Source organism: Rhodamnia argentea, chromosome 9, assembly GCF_020921035.1.
Source record: "Rhodamnia argentea isolate NSW1041297 chromosome 9, ASM2092103v1, whole genome shotgun sequence".
NCBI classification, from domain to species: domain Eukaryota; kingdom Viridiplantae; phylum Streptophyta; class Magnoliopsida; order Myrtales; family Myrtaceae; genus Rhodamnia; species Rhodamnia argentea.
This window is the reverse complement of record NC_063158.1, coordinates 11,656,963-11,675,118: the sequence shown is the minus strand read 5'-3', so window position 1 is coordinate 11,675,118 and position 18,156 is coordinate 11,656,963. Positions and strand designations below refer to the sequence as shown.

At 42.5% G+C, this 18,156-nt stretch overlaps 3 protein-coding genes across 3 annotated transcripts; 2 read left to right on the top strand and 1 right to left on the bottom strand.

Moving 5' to 3' along the window:
* Positions 1–1,330: 1,330 nt before the first annotated feature.
* On the bottom strand, positions 1,331–5,288 carry LOC115755448 (ankyrin repeat-containing protein At5g02620-like). The gene is made up of 3 exons (XM_030694855.2): positions 4,535–5,288; positions 3,789–4,297; positions 1,331–2,014 (listed from the first exon to the last, which is right to left on the bottom strand). The coding sequence occupies exons 1-3, from the start codon at positions 5,142–5,144 to the stop codon at positions 1,331–1,333; spliced, it is 1,803 nt and encodes a 600-aa protein (XP_030550715.1). The 5' UTR covers positions 5,145–5,288.
* Positions 5,289–11,447: 6,159 nt separating this feature from the next.
* LOC125316433 (uncharacterized mitochondrial protein AtMg00860-like) lies at positions 11,448–12,766 on the top strand. The gene is made up of 2 exons (XM_048284759.1): positions 11,448–12,026; positions 12,578–12,766. The coding sequence occupies exons 1-2, from the start codon at positions 11,448–11,450 to the stop codon at positions 12,764–12,766; spliced, it is 768 nt and encodes a 255-aa protein (XP_048140716.1).
* Positions 12,767–15,798: 3,032 nt separating this feature from the next.
* Positions 15,799–17,863, top strand: LOC125316704 (mitochondrial protein C2orf69 homolog). Its single transcript, XM_048285755.1, has 3 exons — positions 15,799–15,950; positions 16,058–16,348; positions 17,179–17,863. Exons 1-3 carry the CDS (start codon positions 15,843–15,845, stop codon positions 17,767–17,769), a joined length of 990 nt encoding a protein of 329 aa, XP_048141712.1. The 5' UTR covers positions 15,799–15,842; the 3' UTR covers positions 17,770–17,863.
* Positions 17,864–18,156: the final 293 nt, after the last annotated feature.

Below are 18,156 nucleotides of genomic sequence, written 5' to 3'. Positions count from 1 at the left end.
CCACTATCGTAGTAATCGAGCTTTATAGTCAAAATAACATTAACTTAGAGAGCTGGTTTTCAGGATGCTACATTTAGACCCTTACTATTTTCCACATGTAGTTGATCCACATTATAAATTTTGTAGGAAGAGAGGGATTGTAAATCATGTGTGACATGGTGGGAGACACCCGTGTTAGGGTACCAAGGTAGGGTATTGGTAGGCGAAGGTAAAAGAGGGGGAAAGACATGACTCGGGTTGGCATTGGGAGAGTAAAAGGGTTGAAAAGATGATGTATACGAAGGGGTATGCGTAGGAGGCGGTAATAAGGCATACCTAGAGGGTGATAGGTATTGGTAGGCGAAGGTAAAAGAGGGGGAAAGACATGACTCGAGTTGGCATTGGGAGAGTAAAAGGGTTGAAAAGATGATGTATACGAAGGGGTATGTGAAGGGGGCGGTAATAAGGCATACCTAGAGGGCGATAGTAACATGTAGTAACAGTGTGATTTGACATTGACAGATGGAACATCATAGTCGGCCTTGTTGAGCACCACGGGCACCACAACTACAGCCAAAGGGACCACCGCGACCCCCATGACCTCTGGACTGACCACAATCGTAGAAAAAGGAAACATGAGGGGTGGAGGCAAAAGTAGAGGAATCTTGTTGAGCGGAGTTGGCTGTAGCTGAGTTAGTCGGAGATGAAGGCTCGGAGATCCGCAACTTTTGGAAGGCCTTAGTACTCTCATGACTAAGGAGAATACCTTGAAGATCCGTAAACGAGATTGGTTCAGAATGACCAAGTAATGTATGAACAATGTCTTGGAGTCCCGTTGTTGCCCGAGAGCTGCTTGGGCTTCATCAAAGGGACACATTTTAGTCCCGTCGACATGACCAGAGAGATTTGCTCCTTGAGAAACGGGACAACTTGTGCTTTCCGTAGCAAAGTAATTAGATGATGTGAGGTGTAGAGAAAGGAAGTGGTGAGCAGATCCGAATGGAGAAAGTGTAGAAGAGTTTCTGGTAGGGGTAGTGGCGCCGGAGCCATTTAGAGCCATGTCGACCACCGTTGTAGGGAAAAGAAGAAGAAGAAGTAGAAGAAAGCTAGGTTTGAAAAGAGCCATGAGCCTTAGATGACTGTGATACCATATTGAAGTAGAAATCATTATATATGCCATTAAGCTTAGATGGGAATTTATACACCCAAGAGTCCATTATAGAAGATTTACTTGCAAGAAAAGAAATACATAAAATATAGAACTTTCCAACTTCTAAAGATACGAATCTAAAATTTCTTAAATCGATAGCTCTATATTTGGTTGATAAGGCCCAACTTATTAGTAGCTTTCCTAGAGTATCCCATAATCAAACAGTAAAGTCCGGACTTTTTCTCTGGGAGACCAACGTAACCACCAGATAGGAACTTCGGGGTCAAGAAAAGCACCGATGTTGTACATAGTCACGAGACATCCAATCATAACATAAGGAAAGATTCCAAGCCAGGTGGTTCTAGTCGATACTACGTGCATACCACAAGCAAAGGCTAGCACCATCCCGACTATCCCAACGTAAGTGCAAAGCTTTGCGATGCCGGTGTATCTCCTTTGTTGGTGATCACTGAAAAAGGAAGTATCATACAGTAAGAACAATGCCAAGATGGAGAAGCCAAATGCAGTAGTGTTAGATATCATAAAGGCTTTGAAAGCCGCCCTGCCAGCAAGAATGGCCATTCCATCGTCGTTATAACCTCCGGGCACCGTGAAGGCCACGGCGAACGTCACTGTGGCTATGAGCACCGCCACTAGTAGTTCAAGTTCGACGATTTTCCTTTTTGATAAATCAAAAGTCTCTCTCCTGGAGGTATTACTTCCTACAGCTGTTATAGTCACGGCTGGTTGACCCACAAAAGCTTGAATCTCAACAACTTGCTTGTGTAACCTCTTCTTAGCATATTCAATAGCGTAGCTCTGAGAACCCAGGATTCCACGAGATCCATTCAGCACATGGCGAACCTTTTCAGCTCTGTAGCCGACCTAAAAATGTACAGAAAGTATCAATTAACGAGTGGCCTTTGCCGGCAAGTCCTAAAACATTACGGTGAATTCATTCAGTTCATCTCTTTTGGATAAGACTAGTAAATGGAATTTCCCGCACTAAACAATTTACAGTTTCGGGTATGCTATATTCAAATAAAATTATCTATGAATTATAACTAAAAACATTATGTAGCAACCCATATATATGAAAAAACCATAAGAACTGCAAATCTCGAACTTGGATTTATCGTTTATAATATCAAATTATATAAAGCTATGGGAATTGATGTTGATATTTAGCAATAGGAACATTATTGATAGATTAAGTGCTATGAAAAAGCCTCTTTTCTTGTCTAACAAATGCCGGGAAAAGTGTCCAAAAAATTCTAAAACTTTTGTATTGGCGTCAATTCAGTCTTAAACCTTTCAATTATGCTAATTTAGTCTTAAACCTTTTGTATTTGTGACAATTGAGTCAATCCAATCAATTTCGATCGGAAACCTCTTACATGGACACCGATCGTCCTACATGACACGCCCAACGTCGACGTGGACCTTTTTAAATGTTTTAAAATACTATTTTTTAGTTTTTTTTTTCTTCTTCTTTTTTCTACTTTGTTTTATTTTTGGAGAGAGGGTCAGCGACCCTCACCAGCACTGGGTGAGGGCATCGCATCCTTGGGCTAGGGTTGGGAGCCCTCGCCCAAATATGGGCCACGTCACCGCCAGCAAGGGCCGCGTAGGAGAAAAAGCAAAAAAAATATTAAAAAGTTATTTAAAAATTGTCCACGTCAACGTCGCAAATAAAAAGGTTTACAACCAAACTGTTTAGGGCTTTTTGGATACTTTTCTCAATAAATGTCATAGTTAGTGTGCTAATTAATGTTAAGTGAAGTGGGTGGGAAATTCAAGCCAAAACAAAAAAGTGGGAGGGAATTAAACTTTTTATATGTGGCTCATCTACGATGTTCACTTCTACCTATATTTCTTCATATTAGTTTGGTACAACGCATGAAATCACTTCACTCCTGGCCGCTTTTTCATCTGTCACTCTCTATAATGCTATCTATGCTACTATTTGGTATGAAAATTGTAAATATAATAGATATGCTTAAACTATCAAAAAAGCTAGCGAAGTTGACGCAAAAAGACTTCCCTCGCATTGTTTGTTTGCACCTCAAATGATTATTACTCAGGCCACAGTTTATAAACGGTACTCAAGAAATTACCCTGCGAGTCAACAAATCAAGCCTATGATGTTCAAGTAAACATACCTACTTACGAGCACAAAAAGAAAAAAAGAAAGAAGTGAAGAAAGATGAGTCCATCACTGCAAAAAAATGATTTAGAAAACATTTTGTTGAAAACAATCATCATACTGCTTAGAATAATTAATTAATAAAAAATATTTTCATTATCAATAACAATGTATGTAAAAAAAAAATTAGTGGACCAAAAAAAAAATCATCATTCATTTTCGTTATCGATACAAGGGATTATTTTTAACAATTTTTTTTTCTAAATAATTAATTTTCAGGGAGACAAACGTACCGTCATTGTTTAGTACACGTCCAAATCGTATACTTGAATGAACCACAAAAACTTCACTTAGTTATGCTCAAACAATGAATAAGAAAAACAAGTTGACGCAAAAAGATTTCAGTTTGGTTTCTAAGTGATACTGAAGAAATGACTGCGACTAAACAAATGGAACTGGACCCAAAAAAAAAAAAAAAACAAATGGAACTATGTAGTGTTCAAGCAAGCATACCTCTTTATGAGAATCAAAGATTTCGATGGCTGTTGAATGATCCTTATTTGTAGCCAAACGGTCCACTCTCTTGTCTCGTGCGAGTTTGTATATGATGTTGTACTGTTTATGAAGCACAGCCAAATGCAGAGCCGTGTTTCCATCGGCGTCTTGTTCATTAACAAGATCCTCTAGGTCTGGCGTCCCAAGTATGTACTTGACTACATTTACTCGTCCGCCGATTACAGCTGCGTGAAGAGCCGTTTGCCCTTTGTCGTTCATTATGTCACCAGCATCAGGACAGGATCTAATAAGCTCGTCAATGGCATTCACTTTGCCCAGAAATGCTGCAACATGAAGAGCCGATTGCCCCTCTTTGTCTGCGATATATGCTACAGAAGCATCATGCTGCAGAAGCAGTCCGACTGCTTCGACGTTGTCCCAGGAAGCAAAATAATGAAGAGGAGTCCACCCCAAATCATCTCCTTCTCTAATGACTTCTGGTCTCTTCTCCAGGAATTTCGGCCACCCTTTGCATATACAATAGGAATATGTAATGATTTAGAATTTTTTTAGCATCTTGACATAGCTATTAAAATTGCATTTTATGGAAGAGTTATGTTTAAAAAAGGCTAGGATAGATGGTGTCCAGCACTGCTAACACCTGCACTTTCACCTAAGAGAAGCCTTGCACGAGAGAGAGAGAGAGAGAGAGAGAACTAACGTTAAAATTTGTTTCATTGGGCTTAGAATCTTGTGATACTTACAGGTCGATGACCAATACACTGCAGCATGCAGAGCTGTCAAACCTTTAGGGCCCTTATGAGAGGATGACAACGAGAAAGCACCTAACATCAGCTCGGCGGTATAAGGAAATCCTCTACTTGCTGCAAGATAAAGCGGGGACTCATCAGCAGCATTAGTAATATCACACAGTTGAGGATCTTCTTCAATCAGCAACTTCACCACCCAGTAATGATGGCGTCCTTTTAGTGCACAGTGTAGCGCCGTATCCTTATGCAAATTCTGCTTTCGAAGTAGCTCTTTGCATGCATCGACTTGTCCGTTTTCAACAACCCAACGTAGCGATTTCGCCAGATCCGTGAAGACTAGGACCGCTCTGCAGCTTCCCACTTTAGCAGCAAGGTGTAGGGGAGTGTCTCCTCTGTAGTTACCCTGCCAAAGAAGGGACGGTCCTGATGGACATTGAAGGAGAAGTTCAATGAAATGTACCTGCTTGTGTTGAGCAGCAACGTGAAGAATGTTGTTCCCCTTTGGCGTCGTTAGGTGGAAAAGGTCCTCTCCATTTCCTGAAATTATCGCGTTGAGGGAATCGAAGTCTCCCGACTTTGCAGCCTCATACACTTTCGGATGCATATTCTCACCGCCTCTCTACCTTTCCTAGGACACAGAGTAGTTGCGAATGAACTTGTTTATATAAGCAATGAGTTCCAGGGGGAGAAATTTCTTTCGGAAAATAGGTTTGGAAAAGCGAAAATTGATCTATTTCTTTGAAGTTTCTGTTCTCGCACGAAACAAAACAAAAATCAACGCCCAGGTCTCCCCGCAGCTTCTTCTTCTTCTTCTTGACTTTTGAACCATCTTTGTCTTCCGCTTCTTATCAAAAGCAGAGCCACTGCACATCCACGAAACTCCCTGGAACATAGTAACTTCAGACTTTTCTATGCCTTCCCAGGTCAAGTGATTATTCGAAGGGAACCTTCAGGGATGGTGTCATCTACTCTAGATAGGGAAATACTAACGAATCGACATTATTCAGTGGCTGAGACTTATCCGACTAGTTCACTTCGTCGATTATTGGTCATCCAAAGATGGACAATTAATGGTGTAACTGTACAATATTGTCCGCCGAAAGGGAGGTGATTGAAGTGAGAGCAAAAAAAAAGTGCAAGGACAGAATGGGGCATCGCACTCGAAGGACAAAGACCTACGCTCGGTTCACTTCACTCCCTTTGAAATGCCTCAAATATCGGCTGGGAACAAAGTTTTACTTCGGACTACCAAAAATGGGAAAGAAAATTCAATTTAGAGAAAATTATGTTTTATATATTTTGAAATACATATTGCTACATTTTTTTTTATATTTTTTATGACCTATTTAAAACACATTTAAGACCCATTAAGTTTCTAAATATCTCGTTTATGACTCACTTTTAAAACTTAAGGAATCTATTTATGATCCATCACCATGAAATATGAATTATAGATCCATTTTGCCACCTCTAGTTTTGATGTACATTTGTCATTGCAATGTCCACCAGATCCTTTATGGAACGAGAACTTACTATAGGTCATTTCTTTAAAGGATTGGTGGAAAAACTCATAATGCTGTATATGCAACGAGTTCGTGACAGTCATTTTCTTCATGTGCGTTCCTCTCTGGACAAGCTCATGTGCACGAAACACATTTATGCCTATCGGGGTTACAAAATTGGAATTGGCACAACGTCAAGAAGTAGCCACGTTTGCTCGATTTGGGCCAAACCGTTGTTGCTAGTCAGGCTTTACTCGATAGAGGTGCTAGGCTGACAGACATACTAAAACAACCACAATTACCACTTCCGATTGGTAAACTAATTCTAGTAATTTATGAGTAGTTAACGAATTGTGTGATGAAATACCGCTAGACAGAACTTCTCAATGTGAGAAAGCTATTCTAAATAGCGTCAAACCAGAATTACCACGAACCTTAATAGAAAAAGCGGCTTAACCAACGAAAGGAAAAATAAAACCAGCTGATTTCTTAAAAGAAGCTGCTTTCACTTTCTTACGATATAAGATCCAAGAAATTTCTTGAGGAAAGATGAATCGCCTATGATAAAATATCTCACCGAAAGATGGGAGGCGTGGGCCAACAATTATACTTTACCTCGGCAGTAGGTTGGAATCCCCTTACTCCTCTCACGATTTCGAAAAGGTAAGTAAATCCATGTCTATTGTCCTCACTTCGTGAATGAGGATGTGATCGATTTGCCCGATCAAAATCTAACCCCCTCCATCACGTCCGTTCCGTTTTGGACTAGCGCGGTGAGATCTAGCGCTGCGCCTGATCACTCCTCTCCATTCATCTCTCGATCTACATGCTTCTTTGGCAAACCTTTCCATAGAGAAATCAAGGTACATGATCAATGAAGGGATTCTCATCTCAAATCCCAATTCAGGGAAGACTGCCATCTTAAGAAGTCGTTAGATCATTCCAAGTCTAATCACCCTTCGAAGAGAAAGTGAGCAGACTTCAATAGCGAATCTTCTCTTCCTTCTCCCAAAGACAAACCTGAGGATAGCGGAGCATTGGGAGCAATCTCTAGAGGACCAGCAAAATTCTTCGTGACCAACCTTTTACAATAGGTGAGGTTTAGAATGTCGCCTTTTCAATTTGGTCCATTGAAAGGCTCTAGACCTAATGAAGCGTGAATCATCTCTTGTATTATATAGAAACAACAGCACAAATGATCCATGAACTTTCGTTCAATAAATAATGTAGTATATGAACTTTAGCCTAATGTGCATTGTCGTCCCTAGACTTTTAATTTATTCAATACGGCCCCAAACAATTGGTAAATGGTCAATGTAGTCCCTTGACTATATCAAAATATTTAAAATCTCAAAAACCATATTGAATTTTGGACCAAAATTTAGTAATTAGAAATTTAAGAACGACATTAGACATTAGGCCAAAGTTTAGAGACAAAGTTGCACATTGAATCAAAGTTCAGAAACTATTTGCGTCATTTTCCTTATAATATATTGCGATATTGAAAGCCCCTATCGAGTTGTCTTCAAAAAGTTATAAAAAATCTCATCCTCACCATCCTCATCTTAATCCAGTTCTCTTGGAAAGCTCAGAAAATATTTCCTCCTAAACATCTACTTTCGTTTTAAAGAAGTTTCTTTCTTAACATTCTCCCTTTAGTCCTGTCCTCCCAGAGAGATCAGAGAAATTTCTTCCACAACATTCTCGCTTTAGTCCAGTCCGCTTGGTTAGCTCAAAGAAATTTCCTCCTCAATATTCCCTCTTTAGTTTTGAAAAAATTTCTTGAAAAGCTATTTAAAAAAAAAAATCCCCTTCCCAACATCCCATTCAGTTTAATCTTCTTGGAAAGCCGAAAGAAACTGATCGCACTTCAATTCACTGCTTATGCTGAAAAGTTGAGTGGATTTTTGGTGCATTCTCGTTGTCGTCCTCTAACAAAGGAACAAGGAAAAACTTCACAAATCTTTGCATCATGCTAGATTGAAGGTAGTTATATTCTACATAGGGTCACACAAGATCACCAGAAATGATCAGAGATGGAGATGATATGGGGCGGACTCCTCATCATTGTGTCTCTTGCATCGGCGAAGACAAAGCAGTTGGACTGCTCCTGCAACACGATACTTCTGTTGGCATACGACTTAGACAAAGATGGGGAATCCGCTCGTCACATTGCAGTGTCTCTAGGCCAGTCCTGATGCTTGTGACATAATAAACAGCGAAGGTCAAACGGCTGTTCATGCAGCAGTTACTGGAGGACGAGTAAATGTAGTCAAGCTCGTACTTGGGATGCCAAACCTGGAGAGCATTGTTGCACGGGACAAGAGGATGGACTGTTTGGCTATAAATGAGGATCATTTGACCGCCTTGACATTTTTTTCCGCTCGTAACGAGGTATGCTTGCTTGAACACCGCGGAGGCCGATTTGCTCACCCAGAGAGCATTTTCTTCGTTACCTTTTAGAAACTCCAGCTATTGGGGATCCCATTTCCGTACCAACCCAGGATATACTCATTTTAGGTGGGAACGAACAACCCAATAGAAATCTTTTTGTGCCAACTTTGCTTTGCTTATTCAAATGTTTGAGAATATTGATGATATTTTCAGCTTTGGGGTAACTGTATGGGGCATCCTAAAACTTGTCATGAATGTGCAATTGAAGCCTAAAACTTTTAAATAATGCAATCAAGTCCTAAAAATTATTCTTCCTTTTTATGTGTTCATGAAGATTAATAGAACGTTGTAGCTCTTGAAGCTTCTCGGAATAACAAGTCAATAGCATGTGCAAGATGTCATAATTGAGTAAGTAAAATGTTATGTTGGCTCTACAACAGGCCTCTTGTTGATGTTTAGAATCTCTAGCGATAAATGAGCCATCTGCCTTTCACGAGATTACAAGTCATGAGTTCGATTCGCATGAACGTGAATTTATGAATGGATGTTACATCCCAAGGATTGAAAGTATATTCACGGCGCAAAAACATGCCTAAACAAGGCTAAGGAGATTCGCATTCCATTTATGACGAGGATAGTAATCAGCATTAATAAGAATAGTTATCGATTAGTTTCTATCTACAAGGATAGCCATCAATTAGTTTACATTTATCAATTGGTTTCTATCTATAATTGATATTCATATGTGTACTCGACTATTTAAGAGGCCATTAGGTTACACTGAAGAATCAAGCAATTACAATTCTATTCCTACCTCTCTTCCTTCTTTCTCCTTCTCTGTCTTTTATTCCTACTATATCAACTATTCTCTTAACAATTGGTGCTCTCGTCGACTCACACCTCCACCATGCCCGCAACACGTTCTCAAGAGCAAGACACCCAAATGCAAGCGATGCAACAACTAGCCAATAATACTATTGCAGCTGTTGAACAATTGCGACAAGATCTCGTTACCTCTCAAGCAAATCAACTTATTGCCGAGAGCCTCATGACTCTCCCGGACAAACGTGACCAGCTTCTCAAGGTTATCATTCGAGTAGAACCATCACCACTGCCCCCCTCATCCAATCCTATGGCGTCCTGGAATTCTCGGAGTAGCCCATTGAAACCCACCCATACGGATGAGAGGTCAACGCAGGTCCCGACACCATGCCTCATATTTTTGCATTTCTCTTCGAGTGATCTGTCTATTTGGCTTTTCAACATAAGCAACTTTTTTCAATATTATCATACTCACCCCGAGGATCGACTCTCGCTAGCGGCAATGCACCTCGATGCTCCCGCCGCCACTTGGTATCAAGGATTGGTGGCTAAAAATTTTCTACCGAATTGGGATGCATTTACCCCGCGCTATCCGTCATCTCTTTGGCCCCTCCGAATATGAAGATGCAATTGCCCTTCTTGCCAAGTTATCTCAAACGAGTTCCGTCCTTGATTACCAAGCCGCCTTTGAAAATCTTGCCAGCAAGGTACGTGGACTCACTCCGGCACACTTATGTAGCCTATTTATTTCAGGCCTGCAGCTTCGAGTGCGCATGGCCATCCAAGCTCACCGCCCGGTGGACTTACATGATGCCTTCGCATTAGTGCGCATGTATGAGGCCCGGTTCGGTGAATCGCGCAACCGGCCGTTTCCACCGCACCCTTCCGCATATGTACCCGCACAACCACCGCTTCCACGACTTCCCGTTAAACGTCCGTCTGCCGAAGAGATGCAAGTACGACGTGACAAAGGTCTATGCTTCAACTATGATGAAAAATTCGTCCGCGGGCATCATTGTAAGGGGCGTCCGACCCTTTTATATTTGGAGGGTTTCGACGACTCGGATGACGTCTCGTTGCCAACCGAAAGTGAGGCCACCGAAACCACTCCATTTGAACCCGAAATCAGCATCCATGCTCTCCCGGGTCAACGCTCAGCCAAATCCATGCGCATGATGGGAACGGTGCGAGGTCAGTAGGTTCAAGTGCTGGTTGATGGAGGAAGCACACATAAATTCCTCTCTACGCGCATGTCCAAGTTCCTTGCCTTGCCGCTGAAGCCAATCACTCCCTTCCAGGTGTTGGTAGGCAATGGTGATGCCTTACAATGCACGATCGTATGTCGCGATGTGCTCGTACTCCTTCACACCCATTTATTTACCATGGACCAGCTTTGTTCTTGACTTGCGGGAACCGATATTGTTCCGGGTGTCCAATGGCTAGAAACTTTGGGGCCGGTCCTAACAGACCACGCAAACATGACAATGGAATTCCAATACCATGGCTAACTAGTGCGGCTACAAGGTGACCCCTCTCTGCGTGCACTATCGGTATCCTCTTCGAGCCTTTTCAAACTCATGGCGGCCGACGGCGTAAATGCATGCTACATGTGCTTATCCGCCTCTTCATCAAACCAACCTCCAACGGACATGAGTGCTAACATTCCTTTATCAAGACAAACGCTTCTTGCGGAGTACAACGACCTATTTGCCAAGCCAACCGACCTTCCACCGGCGCATGATGTCGACCACCGCATTGCCCTCAAAGCCGGCACCGAGGCGATCAATGTCCAGCCTTACCATTATACACACTACCAAAAAAATGAGATTGAACGCCTAGTCACGGAACTCCTCCAGGATGGAACCATTCGCCCAAGTCGCTCGGCCTTCAGCCCGCCGGTCCTCCCGGTCAAAAAGAAGGATGGCTCTTGGCGCTTCAAGGTCGATTATAGGGAGCTTAATGCCGCCACTATTCGAGATCGATTCCCCATTCCAACGGTTGATGAGCTATTGGATGAGTTGCACGGCGCTGTCATTTTCTCCAAATTGAATCTACGCTCCGGATATCATTAGATTCGGATGGACCCCTCAGACATTCACAAAACAGCCTTCCAAACACACCACGGCCACTTCAAGTTCCTGGTAATGCCCTTCGGACTCACCAACGCACCATCCACCTGTCAAGCATTAATGAATGAGGTATTCCAGCCGTTCCTTCGTCAATTTGTTGTTATATTCTTCGACGATATTCTTATTTACAACAAGGATTTGGCCCTTCATCTTGATCATCTCCGCCAAGTATTTGCCACTCTGCGTTACCACCACTTGGCGGTCAAACACTCGAAGTGCAACTTCGCCACGCCCACTATCGAATTCCTTGGACATATTGTTTCAGCACATGGTGTCTCCGCTGATCCTACAAAGCTTGAAGTCAGACGAAACCGGCCAATCCCAATTACGCTCAAGCAAGTTCGCGGCTTCTTGGGGTTGACCGGCTATTATCGTCATTTCATCCGCCACTATGCGACTATAGCTGCCCACCTCACGGACCTCCTCACCAAGGACGAGTTCACGTGGTGCGCACAAGCCGAGCATGCCTACACCTCCCTCAAAGACGCTTTAAGTCATGCCCCGGTATTGGCACCGCCCGATTTTGCCATTCCCTTTATTGTGGAGACCGACGCCAACGACGTAGGAATTGGCGCAAGATTGATGCGATCCGAGCATCCAAAGGCCTTCTATATCCGCAAATTTTCCCCCCCATATGCAGTAAGTCAACTTATGTGCGTGAGTTGTTCCCAATACAATCGACCATCCAAAAGTGGCGTCAATATCTGCTCGGGGCTCATTTCATTATCCGGACAGATGATAAACCGTTGCACCATCTTCTTCAGCAAACCATCCGGAGACCGTAACAGCAGCAGTTCTTCTCGAAATTGGTCGGCTTTGACTACTTTATCAAATACAAGTCGGGCAAGAAAAATGCAGCAACAGATGCCTTGTCAAGGGTTTACGACGACGTCAACCAAGAAGGTGCACTTTTAACATTGTCTCATCCCGTGAATACCGACCTCGACACTCTTCGTGCCGAGCTACTACTAGACCAAAGTACAAAGAGCATCATCGACGACCTCCAGCATGCACCCGACTCCTAACCCGGATGGTCTTACTCATCAAGTCTGCTCCACCACCGTGGCCGCTTGTTCTTACCAACGGACTCCTCCCTTGTGCCCTTACTTCTGACGGATTATCACTCAAGCTTACACGATGGTCACTCCGGGGTACAACGAACGTTACTGCCCATCTCTACACATTTTCAGTGGGACGGCATGCACAAGGACATCGCCAAGTTTGTCCAAGCATGCGATATTTGCCAAAAGTGCACACCAATGAACCATCACCCCTACGAGTTACTTCACCCATTGCTCCACCCGACTCATTATGGACCAATCTCTCTATGGACTTCATCACACATTTACCACCATCTGCCGGATATACGGCCATATTAGTGGTCGTTGATCGTTTTTCCAAGGGGGCCCACCTTGCTTCACTGCCGTCACGCTACACTGCCACCAAAGTGGCTCAAGTTTTCTAGACTACAATGGGAAAATTATTTGGCATACCTCACTCCATTATTTATGACCGTAACCCAATTTTTCGTAGTGCCTTTTGGAAGGAGTTGTTTAAACTCTAAGGAACAAAGCTACACTTCTCATCCGCTTACCACCCGCAATCGGACGGACAAACGGAGCGTGTTAATCGCTGTATTGAACAGTTTCTTCGTTCATTTGTTCATGATCAACCCTCCAAATGGTCCAAGATACTTGGCTAGGTGAAGTACCACTACAACACCACGTTCCAGGCTTCTATGGGTATGATGCCCTTCGAGGTGACATTCGACGTAAAACCTCCCTCCCTCTTAGCCTATTGTGCCAGCACCCGCACCGTCGAAGCGATCGATCATGACTTGCGCTCACATGATATAATCTTATCTCAATTACGTGCCAATTTATCCAAAGCTCAGGCGGTCATGAAAACCTAGCAAATAAGCACCGCATGATATTTCTTTCAAACCGGGCGACATGGTGCTTCTTCGCCTTCATCCTTATCGCCAGCTGTCGATTTGCAAAGACTCCGCCCACAAGCTTGGGCTTCGCTACTATGGTCCGTTTCGTGTGGAGGAATGCGTGGGACAAGTGGCTTATCGACTTTCCTCGCCAGCTTCCAGTCGCATACACCCGGGTTTTCATTGTTCACTACTCAAACCATATACTGCTTCACAATCCACTAGGGTGCACCCACTCCTAGATGCAACTGTTGATCACCAACCCATTCACAAGCCACCAGTAATTTTGGGTCAACGAGTTATTATGAAGGACTCTAAGCCGGTCTCACAAGTGTTAGTTCAATGGCAAGACCTTGCACTCGAAGACTCCAGTTGGGAGGATGAGCATCTCTTGGATAATACTCGACTTGAGGACAAGTCGTCTCTCTATGGGGGAAGGAATGTTATGTCCCAAGGATTGCAAGTATATTCACAGAGCAAAAACATGCCTAAACAAGGCTAAGAAGATTCGCATTCCATTTATGACGAGGATAGTAATCAGCATTAATAAGGATAGTTATCAATTAGTTTCTATCTATAAGGATAGCCATCAATTAGTTTACATTTATCAATTAGTTTCTATCTATAATTGATATTCATATGTGTACTCGGCTATTTAAGAGGCCATTAGGTTACACTCAAGAATCAAGCGATTACAATTCTATTCCTACCTCTCTTCCTTCTTTCTCCTTCTCTCTCTTTGTTCCTGCTATATCAACTATTCTCTTAACATTCTTGGCTACGACATATCTTGCATGATTGGCTTCAATTTGTGGGGCTGTCTGAATTTGACTCCTCTTCTCTGCCCGGTCCGCTACTCTGTTTCTTCCTTTTTGGTCGGTAATGTTTGTGTTTTGGAAAATGTCTCAGCTAAGTCGGGTGCCTGATCTAGTGAAATAGATAATCCGTCCATTCGTACATGTTCAGCTACTCAGGGTGGATTTCTAGATGGGGATGTGCTCTCTGCTGGATCGGTAATCCAGTTTTGATAGTTGGGTGAAATGGAAACAGATGTGTTTCTCTTGGAATTGCTTGGAAAAATGCCTAAATGAGGCCTCATATCTGCCAAACGAAAACAGAGTAGGATAACTGAGAGTTGGAGACATGGTGGTGGATAATTGTTTGGGATTAAAGTACATAGAAAAAGCCCATATTGTTGTCATCTTGACACATTTTCCTCCAATTATTAAAACGGACACGAAAAAATCCAAAGCGATGCCATGGTTCCATTTGTACCCTGCCATCAAGAACTCAGTGAAAAACTGTGTTTATTACCATTATACCCTTTATAAAGTTAAATCTTCACATAATTGCCACGGGGACTGTATTTCTTACGGAGGACCTAATTTTCCAATTTTCTACTTTCTCCAACCCCCCCCTTTTTTAAATAAAAAATTAGACAATACCTAGTTGGATTACTAGGAGAAACCTCATAAAAGTTTGATTATTACATAAGATACTCAACACCAACATGTTTTGTCCTACCTTACCCAAAAAAAAAACATGTTTTGTCTAACACAATAGTCAACACATCTCAGAATAGGATAAAAAAAACTGTGACAAAGAGATTCTATCATGAGATTCCAGGGAAAATAGTAACAACACTATTAGGAGTATCGGCCAAAAAAAAAAGGAAAATTTTTTTCAAACAAAAGTAAATTTGTAATCGGTTCGCTCACTACACACAAGTAACAAAAAATCCATACAAACATAAGATAACGAAGAAGACTCTCTTTAATTCGTTGGATAGTTTTATCTCTTCCGATGCACAAGAGATCAAAATCCTTCTTTTTTCACGAGATCTAGATTGTTGTCTTTCATTTGAAACAGTTACAATGCAATCAACAAGAAGAATTTTTCCGAGGGACTAAAATGAAAAGATTTACGAAAATTGAAATAACTTTAAAATAAATTTATTTATTCACTCACATAAAGGAGAAATCGAGAGAAAACAACTCCAAAGGGAAAACATGACATTTTGATGGAATATTCTTCACTTCGATTTCCTTTATTAGTGATCGTAGGATAAATCTGTCCGAAGTGTAGAGGTTAGGGAATTTTTAAGGTGCTTTGGAAAATTTAGGAAAAAAATCTGCCCAAAAAGACATATAGTTTAAGATTTTTCATTGGGTTTTTCCTAGTTCGATTTTTATATCCCAGAAAGATAGCAGTTTATATTTTATGCCCAAAATGGAGAAATAAACTGCAATTTTGTCTGATAAACAGAAAGTAATTGATCTTGTATTGTTATAGATAGAGACGGCCAAAATGAACCGTGGGCCCAGAACCGGCCCGTTGACTGGGCCCACGGTTCCGACCCGGTTTTTTTAAAAAAATAAAAAAGGAGGAGGCCCGGGAAAAAATAACCATTGGCCCTAGAAATCGGCGGTTCCAAGAAACCGGCCACATCTAGTTATAGACAATGAATTGAGAGAGAGAGAGAGAGAGAGTAGCTTTCTGTGCCAGGGTTTCCCTCGCTCATGGATCGATGGAGTGCCACTCTGAAGGTTCCGATCCACGCCAAGGGCACGGCTCGCTGCAGAGTCGCCGTTTCTCTCTGCCTCTCGCCTTCTTCCAAAACCCTAATCGTACGCGCCCGACCCGCCCCCCCCCAACTTTGCTCACCACCCCCATTGCAATCCCTAGCTGCACTTTCGTTTGATTTTGCTTGGTGTTTCGCCGTAATTGGGGACAGGCGCCTTCCGCAAACGCGGTCTTCTTCAATGGGGATCGAGTCGAAGGAACTGGGAATCCCGTCGTGGAGAGGTTGTCGGACCTGCAGACGGTAGCTGATGTTCTGGTCTCGAAGTTCGGTGGCTCCGTCAATGCTTGGGTCGTTGAGGCTTCGACCTTCAACGGCCCTTTTGCCGTCTATAAGGAGTTCATCCCTTCGGCAAACAAGTATGGGGAGCCGAGATCGTATAGCCACGTCGGGTTTCCTGCTTCTTCGTCGATCGTCTCGCTGTTGTCGAATTGCCTTGACGAGGTGAGTCCTGGCACTTATGCACTCTGGAGTGTACTGTTGCATCTTGGAACGGGGATTCGAAAAATGAAAAGTTGTGATTTTTGCGGGTTATCTTTTGTGAAGCAGCCTTGTGCATTTGTTTAGTCTTATGTGTTATTCTGAATCTCGTCATAGGGAGTGTTGTACGTATGAATGAGCATGGAACATAGACAGAAGTTGAGGGACCAGTTTGTTGCTAGGATCTTTGTTTGGTCTTTGCATATATACATGTAGGTCTTTCATGATTCCAAGGGGGTTCACAATTTACAAAGGAAAATTGGAAAACTACAAGGGAAAAATGTAAACCAAGGTAAATTTCCCAAATGCAAGGAAAATGACTGTACCATGAGAATGAGGAGAATTACTGATTTACAAAGAGAATCACTGTACATGGGACATGGAGTCATATGATCTGTGTTCTCTGCTACATCCTCGTCCACTCATATTCACAGTGTTTTCTGTACTTGCTAGAGTGGTTAGTTTTACTGATTGAGCAAATGAGGAACATGGATACATGAAGCATCTTGAGACATGGTGTCTGTCGCTAAATTTCCTTTGACATTGACACCTGAATTTCGAAATGTATATGGCATGATAAGATCTGAACACCGAATAGAAAAAAAGGGCTTGAAGAAAATAACCTGAACAGCAAGTGTTTTACAAAAAACAAAGACGAATGAAGTCGGGTGACATTTAGAAGCATCCTTTTATAGCAACTTAAGAATATAGCACCTCCATTTAGCCATCCATGATCCTATGCAAGTCTTTTCTGGTGTGATGGTTTTCTCATGTTAACTAATTTGGCATTTCAGGCAAAGAATGTCCTTTCAAGGAAATATAATCCTGTCTCCACAAGCTTGTTAGCACCACAAGGACATCCTCCAAAAACCGTCATCCTCGGTTTTAGCAAAGGTGGCACTGTGCTTAACCAACTTGTGACTGAGCTCAGCCATTTCGAAACCGCATCTTCTGGACATCCATCTTTTGCTGGACAAGGGCTATTGGGTCATGAAGCCTCTGACATCCGGGCGAGGACTCAAATTTTACCTAGCACGAAAGAAAGTCTTTTGAACAGCATCCGAGAAATCCATTATGTCGATGTCGGCCTAAATTCCTCTGGCGCATACATCACTGATCCAAACATGATCGGCAAGCTCTCCCAACAGTTCGTACAACGAGCTCAGGCACTGCATTTTGTCCTCCATGGAACTCCTAGGCAATGGTGCGACCGTAATCGCATTTGGATTCGCCGCGAAAAGGAGAGGTTGCTTCATCTGCTCAAATCTGAATCTCAGAAGGCTGGAGGCAAAATACAGGTAGCAGAGAAGTTTTATTTTGCTGACAGGCCTCCAGATCTAGAGATGCATTTTATGATCATTGAAAAGCTGGATGTGAACATCTAATTAGTGAATGTTACGGTGTAGCATCATGACTTGTACAACGTCTTGTTTTGACAGAGTTGAGTGGTGCTTGTTTGTGCCCCGGTTACTTCACTTACCCCGGTTATTCTTACTGTTGTTGCTCCATTCACAGACAGATATTTATGGTAGTCGATTGTTTGGCACTTTTTCTAAAGTAAAAGTGTAATTCAGATTACGTATAAAAACTACCTCAGTGAAATGAAAAGTGCAGACAATCCCATCTGTAACGCCATCTAAGTTAGATTTCAGCTCATGTCTCTCCAAATCCATGGGACAAAGTCACTCGGACTTACTAGTTACGGTCATGACTTCAGTTTCGCATCGTAGGGGTAAGTCAAACACTAACGGAATGTCCCGCGCCTCCTCCTT

What these genes read in the sequence shown, in the direction of transcription:
- LOC115755448 (XM_030694855.2), bottom strand. Translation starts at nt 5,144, where the DNA reads ATGCATCCGAAAGTGTATGAGGCTGCAAAGTCGGGAGACTTCGATTCC. An exon ending in AGTGTATTGGTCATCGACCT is followed by an intron (nt 4,298 to 4,534) that starts GTAAGTATCACA and finishes GTATATGCAAAG; the next exon opens with GGTGGCCGAAATTCCTGGAG. An exon ending in TCTTTGATTCTCATAAAGAG is followed by an intron (nt 2,015 to 3,788) that starts GTATGCTTGCTT and finishes GTACATTTTTAG; the next exon opens with GTCGGCTACAGAGCTGAAAA.
- LOC125316433 (XM_048284759.1), top strand. Translation starts at nt 11,448, where the DNA reads ATGAATGAGGTATTCCAGCCGTTCCTTCGTCAATTTGTTGTTATATTC. An exon ending in AATTTTCCCCCCCATATGCA is followed by an intron (nt 12,027 to 12,577) that starts GTAAGTCAACTT and finishes ACACATTTTCAG; the next exon opens with TGGGACGGCATGCACAAGGA.
- LOC125316704 (XM_048285755.1), top strand. Translation starts at nt 15,843, where the DNA reads ATGGATCGATGGAGTGCCACTCTGAAGGTTCCGATCCACGCCAAGGGC. An exon ending in CTTCTTCCAAAACCCTAATC is followed by an intron (nt 15,951 to 16,057) that starts GTACGCGCCCGA and finishes AATTGGGGACAG; the next exon opens with GCGCCTTCCGCAAACGCGGT. An exon ending in TGTCGAATTGCCTTGACGAG is followed by an intron (nt 16,349 to 17,178) that starts GTGAGTCCTGGC and finishes TTGGCATTTCAG; the next exon opens with GCAAAGAATGTCCTTTCAAG.